The sequence below is a fragment of the Ixodes scapularis genome, unplaced genomic scaffold (genome assembly GCF_016920785.2).
Source record: "Ixodes scapularis isolate PalLabHiFi unplaced genomic scaffold, ASM1692078v2 PGA_scaffold12__126_contigs__length_90152505, whole genome shotgun sequence".
In the NCBI taxonomy this organism is placed as follows: Eukaryota; Metazoa; Arthropoda; class Arachnida; order Ixodida; family Ixodidae; genus Ixodes; species Ixodes scapularis.
Genome location: NW_024609838.1, coordinates 15960578 through 15973458, shown reverse-complemented (window position 1 = coordinate 15973458; position 12881 = coordinate 15960578). Strand labels below are relative to the sequence as shown.

At 45.8% G+C, this 12881-nt stretch overlaps 1 protein-coding gene across 1 annotated transcript in view; it reads right to left on the bottom strand.

The window, feature by feature from the left end:
- The window catches only part of LOC8035023 (tyrosine-protein phosphatase Lar), a 74576-nt gene that overhangs the window by 39181 nt on the left and 22514 nt on the right, over window positions 1-12881 (bottom strand). The window contains exon 10 of the mRNA XM_029983600.4: window positions 3319-3624. Coding sequence (XP_029839460.2) covers window positions 3319-3624 — 306 coding nt within the window. The remainder of the gene's footprint in view (window positions 1-3318; window positions 3625-12881) is intronic.

Below are 12881 nucleotides of genomic sequence, written 5' to 3'. Positions count from 1 at the left end.
GTTAAATGAATTCCTAAAGAAAGTTCCATATGTCGGACTACGTGATTTTACCTCTAGAAAACGTGTGAGCAACTAATACATTTTTTAAAGAGAAAGTTATCCTAGTTGCAAGTACAACCCTATAAACCATCACACTTTAAGACTTTGATAAAGACAAGAAAAGAATCCGAGTCGTCGGGTGACGATAGCAGAAAGCAAGACAGGTACAGCGACATTGATGGCCACTGGGTTAGTTTGAGTGGCACTTAGGTCATAGTATGTACAGAGTAAGCGAGGGAGAGAGAGAAAGAAAAGAGCGAGAAGGACAGAGAGAACCGGTACCGAGAGCAGCAGCGTGTGTATACAGACCCGGGTACGTACATACAGAGGCCAGCCCTTCAGGCACGTTTCAGACGCAGTAGAGACAGGTCAGACAGCGCATTCTCATTGAGAGAAAGACAAGAGAGATACACATGCCCCCAGATGTAGAGAGAGAAGAAAACAAAGTAAACAACGGACAGAAATGGCAGTTGTCAACAGAGAGGCACATGCAAATTAGCGTCTGGTACCAACAAACCCCCAGTGAATCATGGACCAGTGGACTAGTGGCAGTAAAATGGCCTGCCACTTTATTGAACTGTCATAAAACTTGAAACTGAGGCAGTAAAAATTAACAAGTGTTTGTCACCCTGCGAGTTGTTCTCTCCGCATTTTTAGCTGCAGTCAAATAAAAAAAACACTGATTTGATTGATGATCGCGAAGAGAGAGAATGTGCAACCAAAAAGGTTGCAAAGCAATGTGAGAATTTTTTATTTGATGTTTGAGCGATTTTTAACAACTCAATTGTGAAAAAGGCTGTCATGAGCATACTTTCTGGCCATCCAGACACACCGGGGATTCGCCGTGAAACCATAGAAAGATAAGAAACAGTCGCTACACCAGCACTGATCCAGCATCCAAGAGCACATTCTACATCTTCAGCTTCTGGAGGCTATGCACGTATATCTGCAAATCGGCTCTGTGTATGGCTGTGTCAAGTGTCTTCAAAATTCAAAATCTCGTGTCAAGATCGTGTCAAGGTGATGTCAAGCTCAAACCACAGTAGGACACACTTCAATGTGCTTGGCCCAATAAAAAAAAAAAAGAAAAAAGTCCAAAACAGTTTGTTGAAGGCAGTGCCAGGGCCACAAAGTATGCCGCCCCCAAAAGTGCACAACACGCTGCATTGCAACCTTCGTCGGCAAAAAAATAAAAGAGACAGTTCCCCTGTCCACGGTTGCCAAATCAATTAGCTGGCGCACGGCTGCTTTCCGCAAATCATGTGTCACAAAAAGAAAACTTGTTTGGGAACAAGATGGCAGCAGTTGTACAAAAATGCACGACAATCGCGCCATTGTCATGAGACCAAAAAAAAAAAATGCAGTGAAAATGTTTGCTCTACTGTGTTAGGTCAGTGCTGCAACAATGCCAAGACCCGTTCACAAAAAGAAGAAAAAAAATGGGGAAAAGGGAGGAAAAAGACGACAGCCTCAAGAAAGTCGGCCAGTAAAAACTGCGGAAGAAGAGGATGTAGAAGGAAGTACAAAAACAAAAAAAAGGTTAAAGGAAAAAGAAAAGAAAAAATGGGGCAAACCTTCCAAAAATTGCCCTGTGGAGCCTTTAGAGTGTTGCTCCTCATTTGTTAAGGTGCTGGAAAAAAAAGTGAGTGAGAGGAGGAAACCTGTTGTTGCCAGCTGCGCTACAGAGGGAAAGGGGTAACAACCACAGAGAACATGCTCACGGGTGCAACGAGCAGACACGCATAACCATGCAACGAACGACGCACGCGGCGAGGGAGCCACCACATCCAGAGAGAATGGCTGACCGGTCACGGCACGGCTTGCGAAGCAGCTGCAAGATTCTCGCCAATTTTAAGAAGTCGTGTTCAGGATTTGAATTAGCCTTATCTGTTTCGTATTCCTATTGCTATGCACACACTGAGCCAAAGTCAGAGAAGCAGGTCTAAGTTGGCTCGAGAAAAATCGTAAGAGCAGTTCACTATCATACTTTTACAATGAAACACTGCTGGATATGTTGCAGTATACTAGTAATAATGTGGGGCTGCTGAAGTTTCCGATGACTGTTCGGCAGCAAGCGATGCTACAACTGGGCGGGGGTCGCTTCCACCCCTAGTTCCGACATTAGTGATGCCGTGAGGCCAGAGGACAAAATTAAAATGGGAGTAAGCAAGTCGGTCAATGACGTATACAACAGCTTAAGTATCAGGCAACGACCTGTTCTTACGGATTACAGCGGTACTGCAATGTTAAATGGTTGCACGAATTTCAGAGCAGCTAAGCAAAGACGTTACCGCGGACGCTGCCACCCACCCACGTACTGGCTTTGCAGCAGACTGCTTCGAAGCAGTGCCGCGACGCTGGAGGCCAAGCCGATCCGGAGCCATAGCCGAAGAGCAGCAGCAGACGCAGCAGCAAGGGAAAGGGCAACACAGAGGAGCTGGAGCAGGAGGAGGAGGAGGAGGAGGAAAGGAAGGAGAAGACTCGACACCACGGAGAGGGTACGCGTGAAACTCGGCCAGAGGCATTGACGGGCTACCGTTTGCCGGTATTACCCACGCTTGTTACCCGAGTTAGCAGATTTCTAAATCACATTCAACGTCTTTGGAGCAATGGAAAAGGGAGAGCTGCCCGTCCAGGTTTGTTCCCAGAATTTTACAAATCCTCAATTTCTTATGGGCATTGGGGACTATACATATCATTTTAGTGGTTTCTCCAACCAAGATCTGGAAGACGGAATCTCGGTCCCTAATAATTAACTAGTTACCATCATTAACCGGTAATAATTCATTAGCGATACTCTCCACATTCAGCAAGATGTAGAGGCCGATTCACACACTTGCGACTGCTTACGAGAGAACCCACTGGCACCTTCTAACGGGTGGAACACTTGGCGTTTCCATATATTCCCATTTTTTTTTTTGCGCATCATTCCTTCTTTTTTTGACTTCAAGACTAATGTTATAGGTGATCATTTCTCACAAACAGCACATACATTTGATCTTGAAAATACTGCAAAACCTTCATTACAGTGAAATGCAGTTCAATGGTCACCTCCTAGAGAGAGCTCGCATGTCCTCTCGTCGCAAGAGCTCGCAACAACTCGGTCCTAAGCAAACGCAAGTGCGCAAACGTTTCCTCATGCGTCTGCTCGTTACGAAACCCGCCCTCAAATAAGTGAGCTTTGGAGCCCGGAAACTTCGTCCCGCGTTCCCTCTCCGCGGTGTCCGAGAAGCTGCGCCGGTGCCGGGAGGTGGAAGGGGGTGGGCGGGGCACACGTACCGTCCTCGTCGGTGCGGACCAGCACCTGAGGGGACGAGGGGCCGTCTCCGACGGCCGTTCCCGCGAGCACCCAGACCCGGTACTCGGTCCACTTGTCCAGCCCCGTGATCGTGTGCGAGAGGTCGGCGGGGCCCTTGAGCGCCTCGTAGGGGGCGCCGCCGGGGGGCGCGTCCGACCGCAGGTACTTCACCTTATAGTAGGTGATGGCCCCGTTGTGCTGCTCGCGCGGGGGCGGGTCCCAGCTCACCCGCAGGGAGCGCGAGTCCAGCGCGTGCGCTCGCACCTGCTGCGGGGGCGCGCCCGGAACTGCGAGGCCGGCCCGGGACAAAATGGAGGAGCGTGGAGGGGAGAGGGGGAGTGCAAGACTCGCGAGGGGGAGGAAGGGACGTGAGCCTACGCTACATGTGCCAGAGGCTGTCCTTCCCTACTATATCCAATATAGTTCGACTTCCTTATGTATAGGGTTCGGTGTTTTTGGTTTAAGCCCCCCTTCCCTAAAAGAAAAAGTATGCCAAGTTTGTCCATGAGCAGTTTTAACTGTAAAACAAGCAGTATCCAGAGCAATGTGGCACACCTAGGCCGTGTTCCAAAATTTACTCAATCTTACTCCCGAGTAGTACTGTGCGTATATTCGAATTTTCGAATAGTCATTTCGAATAATACGCTACTCGATATTCGCTTCGAGATGAACTCTGATATTTGTATTCTTCGAATTGTTGACGGCGACAGGTTAGCCCCGTTAAACGCACTTCTGACCGAGCACCAGTGCACTGCGAACCTGCGAAACTCGCTTCCGTGGGTGTTGCTTTTCCGCAGTGCGCTGGTGCTCGGAAAGAAGCATGCTCAACGGGGACAACCCGCCATGATCAAGTTCAACACTTGAAACATACAAATATTGCAGTCACGTTCTAGAAACTCAAGTCCACTTTCAAAGCGAGATGGCGCACGTGCGTGCAAGGTTTGTGTAAGAAGCGAAAAGTTTGTGAATATTGATATCTACACTACAGTGAAAGGTCCAGAATTAAACTGTAGCTATTATGCGAGAGATGTCCTGACAACCTATGTTCACCATTCACGATCGTCTCCTGTTTAGTCAAATTCTGGATTTAATAAAGAATATTTGAAAACAGCAAGACGACTGATAAATCCCCTTGATTAGGTATAGCTGGGCATCTCAATAGGCTTATTTTTATGTCGAATGCATCGTTTGCTTGCCATTCCCATGTAGGTAACGAAATTTCTGAGGTTACAGTTCATACGTATAGTTGGATTAAGATTAACTTAGCTTAGATATTGACAAGTGGAAGTTTGGGAACAATGTTTACAAGTTCAGATGGGTTTTCATTCAGGCACGGTGCAATAGCGAAAAGGTTGGAGAAACTCTTCAACATTCGATTTGAAAATATTCGTCCAAAACCAGTATTCGCTTAAAATTCGCTTCGAACTCAAAATCCACTGTTCGGAGATGCCTACTCCAGAGTAGGGGTTTTGTACCTTGGCATTCTAAAACCCACCCCCATCCAGCGTTTTTCAATCTGTGTTGTCAGGTGACACAACCCACTGGAGTAACTCGGGTTCATTCGGGCAAGATTTAGAACACAGTCTTAGTGAACCATACTGCTTTACATTTTAGGCCCAATCGCTCATAGTTTCCGTATTGTCACTCTCTTAAATGGTGGTTGTGGTACTTCCTGTGACCGCACCTACCCTGAACATTGCCATTTTTAAACTGGCTTAAACTACAGTAATTGCTCAGTACTGACCAAAACAAAAATGGAAGGACCACATGGTCTTGAGTTGAATAAATATATTATTCATACCAGCCGCCGCCCCCCCCCCCCCCCCCCCTTCCCCACACAGCAAGCTTTTATTCTAGTCACAATGACAAAAAGAAATTCTTTTTAGATAAAATTTAAAAGTATGACGAATTCGAAAAAGATTAAAACCAAACACACCGAACCTATGTAGTGCCCTCACACCCAGATACTAAATTAGCCAGCACATCGAAAAATAAACAAAGACAGTGTGTCACATTTCTAATAATGTAGCGTTTCAGTGATTTGCAAGAACTACCCATGCAACCACGAGCAGAGTAATCAAGGTCACAGGCCACTAGAGAAACCAAGATAGCCTTGTCACATTTTTTTATACCACATATCTCATAGACTACAAATAGGCTTTCCAAATTTCACTCTATTGCTGGCACCAGAATGCCATTCCCAAGAAAATCGCTTTCTCGAGTCACAAGAAATATTTTCTATGCTCACCAAAAGCATGCACTGTTAGAAATGTGACACAGTGCGCCCATGCTGACAAGGGTCTTACCCCAGAGACACCAACAAAACTAGGTCCCCAACTGACGCAAGTGGCGTTGGCTCAGGGTGACTGGGCATCTCAAGGAAGGTGAAAGGCCGTTACACCATTCATGTGGGCTTCAAAACACAGGGAGCTGAAGAAAGGAATCACTAGTGGCTACCCTCAGGTGCAGGAGCGGTAACTTCATGGTGACTTAGTGAAGCGTGGCTCCTTCGAAGAGCCAAAGGAAACAAAAGAGGGGCCTCAAATAGTGAGCAAAGCGTGAAATCCCTGGTAATAGAGGGTTGTAATAAAAAGTCATCATCGAGCTTCTAGAAAACCGAAGCCAGGAAACCATAAAAAAGAAATAAATCAGTGCAATAGAAAGGAACACTTATGCGGCAGAGCATCTTAGATGTTTGATGCTTGCACTACAAAGGCGAGTTTACCTCTCCCTGCTATAAAAAACATTCCTTCGAATTCTTTACTCATGCTCTTGGCCTCTAAGGTGTTTTATGGGTGCACCTTAACCAAGGATCACTAGAGCTGGTGCAAAGCAAGGTACCACTACCCCAAACAAAACATGTAAGGCCACTGACATTATCAGAACAGCAGGGAGAAGCTTCAGTTATCGTGCCTCCAGCACGAGTTTCCTGTCTTCAACAATACTTCGGCGTCCTGCGAGCCGCAAGCGGGCGTGCGCAGCCGAAGCACGGTGGAAGGCAACAGGTGTGTGCTGGATTTCGTCTTGTCAGTAACTACGGTAAAGGTACCAAAAATGCTGGAAATAAACTTCAAATCAAACAAAAGGGCTATGCAAAAGTGATGCCCAGAAAAGCAACGGCACAAAATCAGTGGCAAAAGCAAACAACTCAAAAACCTCTAATCAGAATGCTCAATGTCAGTCATGCACTGCATTTGAAAAAGCAGCAGTAAAAAAAGGCAGGCAGGCAGAGTTAACAAAACCCACTCACCATACAAAAACACATTCAATTTAAATCAGTTCCATAAAGACTGAGGACTCCAAGACACCCTAAGGCATGGAGTTGTGCACAACAGTATGTCTACAGAACACCAGGACAACTAGTCACATTAACTTCTAAAGGAATCTGAAGCTGAAAGTGAGGCTCAATCGAAACAGCTGGAATCTATGGCAGCTAAAAATGCTGTTATGAATCCTGCTGCAGAATTAGCCGAGCGTTTTCCCAAAAATTTCTTAATGTCACGGACCTTAAATGAGCTAACCAATTCTACTAAATTTGGTTTCATTTGAGCGAGAACGAGAAAAACTAATTTTCAAGAAAATCCAGACGCTTTTCTCTTTTACCTTTCAAAGTAGCTAGAAATGAAGGAGTACCATGTGATATAACCTGAGAACAGAGAATGCTCAAAAATAAAATTTGACTGGATGATTTCTTTTTAATTAAAAGAATCGTCTTTTATATGCAAAGTGTTTACACTCTCCCTTTAACTCCTTCTTTTCCTTCTCATGCAAACAATTGGGGTTTCAAAAGAAATGCTCCCGGGAAAAGAGTCTCCAGGAAAAAATGTCTCCGGAAAAAAAGAACCCAGGCAAAACGTTTACAGAAAAAAAGGCCCCAGGTGGAAAGTAAAGAAAAATGTCCCCAAGCCCTATTGAAAATCCATTTACATTTCAGGATTTCTGAATATTCTGACGTACCCATCAAAGATGTTTGATGTGTTTGAGATGTCCCTTAAAGTTTTCTAAAAGGCTTGACGTACCCTTTAAGAATTCCTAAAGGATGTAAGAGACCCGTCACAACTTTTTGAAAGGCCTGTGGGGTCTGTCCCAATCCTATCCGTGAAACCACGCCACCCATAAAAATTGTTTTAATGGGTTTGTGGTAGAGATCACGTGACCCCTCAGGACATATGCGTCGGGGAAGCCACTTACCGTATTTACTCGCAGAATGAACGCACTTTTTTTCCGAAAAATCGATGCAAAGTTAGGGGGGGCGTTCATTACGCGAAGTAAAATTTTTGCGTCGTTTATTTACTCGCATAATGAACGGACCTTTTATCCTGAAAAATCGAAGTAACTTCTTAGCTCTCTGCGCGTGGCGCCCGACCCCTTAACCAAACTAAGCTGTGCAAAAAAAAAAATCCTCTTTGTTTTATTTTTTTAGTTCCTTGGGTTTTTTTTCCGCCTTTGGCAAGCTGTTTTCTTTGCTTAGGCGTTGCTTAGGCGAGGGCTCTCCACTTATCTTTCTTATCTCCTTGCGCGCGGCGCTCGACCCCCCGTAACCAAACTGCGGTGTGCAAAAAAAATAAAAAAAAGCTCCTCTTTTCCTTGTTGTTTTTCTCGGTTCCGTGGCTTTTTTTTTTTTTTCTCTTTTTGCCGCTTTTCCCAAGCTGTTTCGTTTGCTTGAAGGGCTTCTCCGCTCCTTGTTTGTTACCTCCTTGCGCGCGGTGCGCGACACCCGGTAACCAAACTGAACTGTAAAAAAAGAAAAAGAAAAAAAAAAAAGCTCCTTTTTGTTTTTTCTTAGTTCCGTGGGTTTCTTTCCTTTCTTTTTGCCTCCTTTCGCAAGCTGTTTCGTTCGCTTAGAGCGCTTCTCCGCTTCTCTTTCTTACCTCCTTGCACGCGGCGGCGCGCGAACCCAAAGTCCAGACTGCGCTGTGCAAACAAAATAAAAGCTCCTCTCGCATGTTTTTTTTTCTTGCTTCCGTTGGATCTTTGCTAATTTTTTTAACGCCTTTCCCAAGGCGTTTTGTTCGACCACGCTGCCCATGCATGCGACCTCGCTGCACCAGGATGGAAAAGTACGTTCATTTCGCACGCGTGGGAGGAGGGGGTCAAAATTTTGACGTCCTAGTTGGGGGTGCGTTTATTACGCGAGTGAAAAAAAAAGTCACAATTTTGAGAGCCGACTTGGGGGATGCAATCATTACGCGAGTGCGTTCATTGTGCGAGTAAATACGGTAATCATTTTTGGACCAAGCTGCCATGATGAGTTTTGGAAATTGAGGATATGTTTGTGTGTGTGTGTAGGTGCTGTAGTCGGGAAAAGGAAACAGACAATCGTGGATGTGTGCTTATAAACCTGTCTGTCACTGCCCGGGTGACCGGGCGCCAAGGAGGTGACCGGGGGCGACTGCTCCATGTCGAGAATTGACGAGGCGCCGGCCAAGCAGTGCTAGAAGGCAAACGTGATCCCTCCGCAAGAAACCCCCCGTGCCCCCGAGCCAACCTAGGCGTGGCAAAGGAGGGCTGCACTTCCCTTCGCCCAGCGCTGGGGAGAGGGTGCAGGGCCAGCAAGGCTCTTCTCCAGCGGTCGGCGGGGGAGAGTGGTGCGAGGAAGCCGAGGAGATCGGCACAGCCCTTTCCATCTGCTCATGGGCGGTTTGACTGTTATTACTGCCGTGCATGTTTGGAGCAGACCGATTTCCTTCAGGAAGGTGAGCATAGCTTTGAGGGCTCACTCCTTCGTCTGTTTTGATCCGTGCGGCTTCTTCCACGGTACCGCAGAAGAACCAAAGTGCAGCGTAAGCCGCCTTCAGCGCTGCCAGAGCATCATCGTGTCTGAAGCATTCCAGGAGGAGGTGGTCGGTGTCGGCCTACTTGCCACAAGCCTGGCAGCTGGAGCCAGCGTCTCACCGCATGTAGTGCCTGTGCGCTGGGGTCACGGCACGGTGGCTACCGAGACAGTGGGCGACGGCCGCAGTCCGGCTACGTTTTTTGAGCTTCTTCGTATGTCTGGTTTCAGACACACCCAGCGAGCGAAAAAGATGCTGGGGACGTCGTCGCGACGGCATCAGGGACGACACCATGACTGTACTCAGGATTTCTCAACGGTGGCGGATGTTAACTGCGCGTTCATGGTTTTCGCTAAACGTGCTCACTGACAGTGTGTATGTGTCCTTATGGTGCACCTGCTCGGTTTTGTTAGTTGAACCACAGTATATCAGGAATTTACCCAGGGGCATTGTGAGTACTTTGAAAGATTTTTTTTTGTCACAATGAACTTGGTTGCCTTTATTTGATCCGATCCCTTTCGTCTACAGTTGCTTGCGCCCAGGGTGGAGAAAACATTGGTTCTTATCATCTTTTTGAGTTACAACGAGCATGCGAAACTCAATGTCTGAAATAAACTTCCAATAACGTTTTAAACAGCGTTTTCTGTATATGGCTCACAGTAGTTTGGGCGCCGTCAGCCTGCATAGGACGCCTCCGAGCTATCCTCCCACCACAGGAATGTTTATTCGGCCACTATAGATGCCGGTCACATGACCAACAACTTCTCTAAAGCATGGAGCCGGAGATTTGGAAGCATGGTCGGTCACAGCCACCCAACAGTATGGGAGGCTGTCGACGCTTTGCGCTCGGAGGAATCGACCGTGACAATGAAGGTGCCCCCAGATCAAGTTGTTGCACCTCCGGTGCAGTTCGACACTCGTCGAAAGGCAACGCAGTCTTCAGAGCCTCTGCGAAAGGCACGCCGCTGGGGCAATCAGAATTAAAGATTTCACGTGTGCCGCCAGCCGTACGATCCGCTTTTGACTTTTTTGTATGAACCTAGAGTGTGTCATTTCATTCCTGCTTTTGTAACATTGCATCTCAACTGATTTTTTTAAAGCTGTGAATTAAATATTTATAACACCTCCAGCATTAAAACGTGATTATTGTTTTGGGGGAAATTTGAAAGGTTCTTTTGTACGAGTTCTAAATAGGTACCTCGGGGAATCAAACATATGTTTGCTTCTTTCTTGGGGACGTTTTTTTCCTACTTCTTACCTGGGTTTTTTTTTCCTGAAGATATATGACCAAACCACCCGAAGGCCATGAGAATCATAGCACCCCAGCATTAGAGATCCCTTTGGGGACATTTTTTTCTACTTTCCACCTGGGACCTTTTTTTCTAGGGACATTTTGTCCAGGAACTTTTCTTCCAGGGACTATTTTTCTGGGGACACTTTTGCTACACCCAAACAAATGGCATGGGAGATCTTGCTTGAGCTTGTCACATGAAAAATTCTGACCACAGTCACGAGCTTTCAAAAATGCTTGCAGAATCTGCCACGAGCTATTTTTATCTGAAGTTTCAAGAAACTTGAAAGACACTCTTGCCTTGAGGAAATTTGATTTATAGTAAACACAGATGCATTATATACCTGCCATTACGCAAATTCCAACTTGACCCTCACTTTTTCAGTTCCCTATCTCTTTAGAAGCCTCCCATTAGGGCAATCTTCGAAATCTGTAAGCGACACAAAAAGATGGGGCAAAATAAAAAGAAACAAGGAGTAAAGGGTCTTGGAGCATTGTAATACCTGAAAGGCCTCAACAGCCTAAAATTACCATACATAATGCAGTTGTGACAATAGAGGGGCCATAAACAAAGTAAATGAAGCACATTGAATGCTTCAGTAGAAATCACTGCTATCAGCTCACTTTCAGACAATCACAAACAGTATGCTCCATGTCTGATATAAGCTACACAGAGAGCCGAGACAAACTCTAAACTAATCCAGTTACAATTTATGGAAACTAGTCACCCTTTGCACAAAAAGGCAGAAGCCCCCGCAAGTGAATCTGAGTGGAAGAGGAAAGCGTACGATAGCTCTCCACAGGAAGAACATGCATCGACGTAACGCTGGTGCATACACTTCCTGTGGTGAGCCAAACAGATCTTAGTGGTGAAGCATAGTGCTGGTGTTACAGAGGTATACCATAGGAGTCACACAATACTGTCACTATGGTAACACAGGTGCAACATTGTAAGAAACAAAGACGTGCCATTGGACAGAGAACACTGGTGCCTTGTTGGTGCTACTGGTGTGATAGGAGCGGGATAGTGATGATCGAACGGGGAATGGGAATTCTCGTTTCGAATACGGGCCGGAGCTGTGCAAGGGGAGTGAGACGGGCACAGCAGCTGGCAACCACTGCTCCACGCAACAAAGGTGTTGTCTAATCTTGGCAACTGATGGTGCAACAAAAACGTTCGACACTAAATGGATTATGCTACATACAATGATCGACAGAGGTAGCCCGAACGCGACAATCGCACCTTGTCTCAATTTGCTGTGTCAGACCTTGAAATTTTCCCCCACTTGTACCACACATAAGCACATTCCACCCTGCTCATAGTTTAGATAACAGCATTTTAGGCGTGAGAAAGAAATGGAAGCCAGATACCGTCTACTGCATGTTCGGGCTAGCTATGTCACACTTTATATATAAAAAATCCCAAAGAAGCTATCTAGATTTGAATAGGGCCCTGTTACATAGTAAATGGATGTCACTGGAGACTTTTACTTATGCAACACCCCAGTCCTCTGTATGCTACAGAACAAACGCCAGAGAGTACTGTGCCTGTACGCGCAATTAGCTTTTATCCCACTAGTAACATGGCTCCACCAATTCAGTCAGTACATGATGAAAAATAGACTTTGTACAGAGAGCCCTACACCATAGGGCCGTATGGCATCTTCGCGTGCACAATTTTCTTCTGTCTCTTGCGGTGAAGGTCATTCTCCACATCATACTTATGGACATTACAGTGCTATGGTGCTTGGCGGTGGTATGAGGGGCAAAAACAAGAGCAAAAGTGACTTTGAATAGTATAACTGTTGCTTCCAGCATGTCGTCTTGCAGATGACTTCTCGTCCTTGCTGGCTGCCGTCTTCAGAAACTTCGACCTGTACACGCATCTTTCGCAAAGGTGGCAGGACACGAATAGGAAAAAAAAATGTCCAATCTTGGTTGGCAGACAATAGACTACTGACAAGCCTAGTTAAGGTCTCCCTGTTCGCTTGACAGTTTCTTAGACAAATATATACTATGCACAGATAGCAGCCAAATGTGAAGAAAGCACTCCTACTTGCAATGAGGTGGCAAAAAAAAAAAAATCAGGGACGAATCATTTTTGTTAACTGTCAAAACGAATAATCTTCTAAAGCCAGCGTCACGTCAAAATAGAAGGAAATGCTTTCTAATGCTTCCTTCTGCCTGGAAAACACAACTGTGACCATACGCAGATGACTAGAAATTGCAAAGGCTTGTTTTGCATCGTCCAGAGGGCATGACCTCAGCATAGTGTCACAATTCATCAGAAACAAGAACAATCTTGCAGAAATCAGTCATGACCCCAGTAACATCTTCCTTAGCGTACAGAGTCAAATAAAAAGCTTTAGGACTTCCATAATTACAAATCCTAAGACATTTTGATACCACAATGCACCACATTCTCGGTTAGTCATTGAACAAACTGAATTTTGCTGGCTGGCTAATCAGCTTTCATATT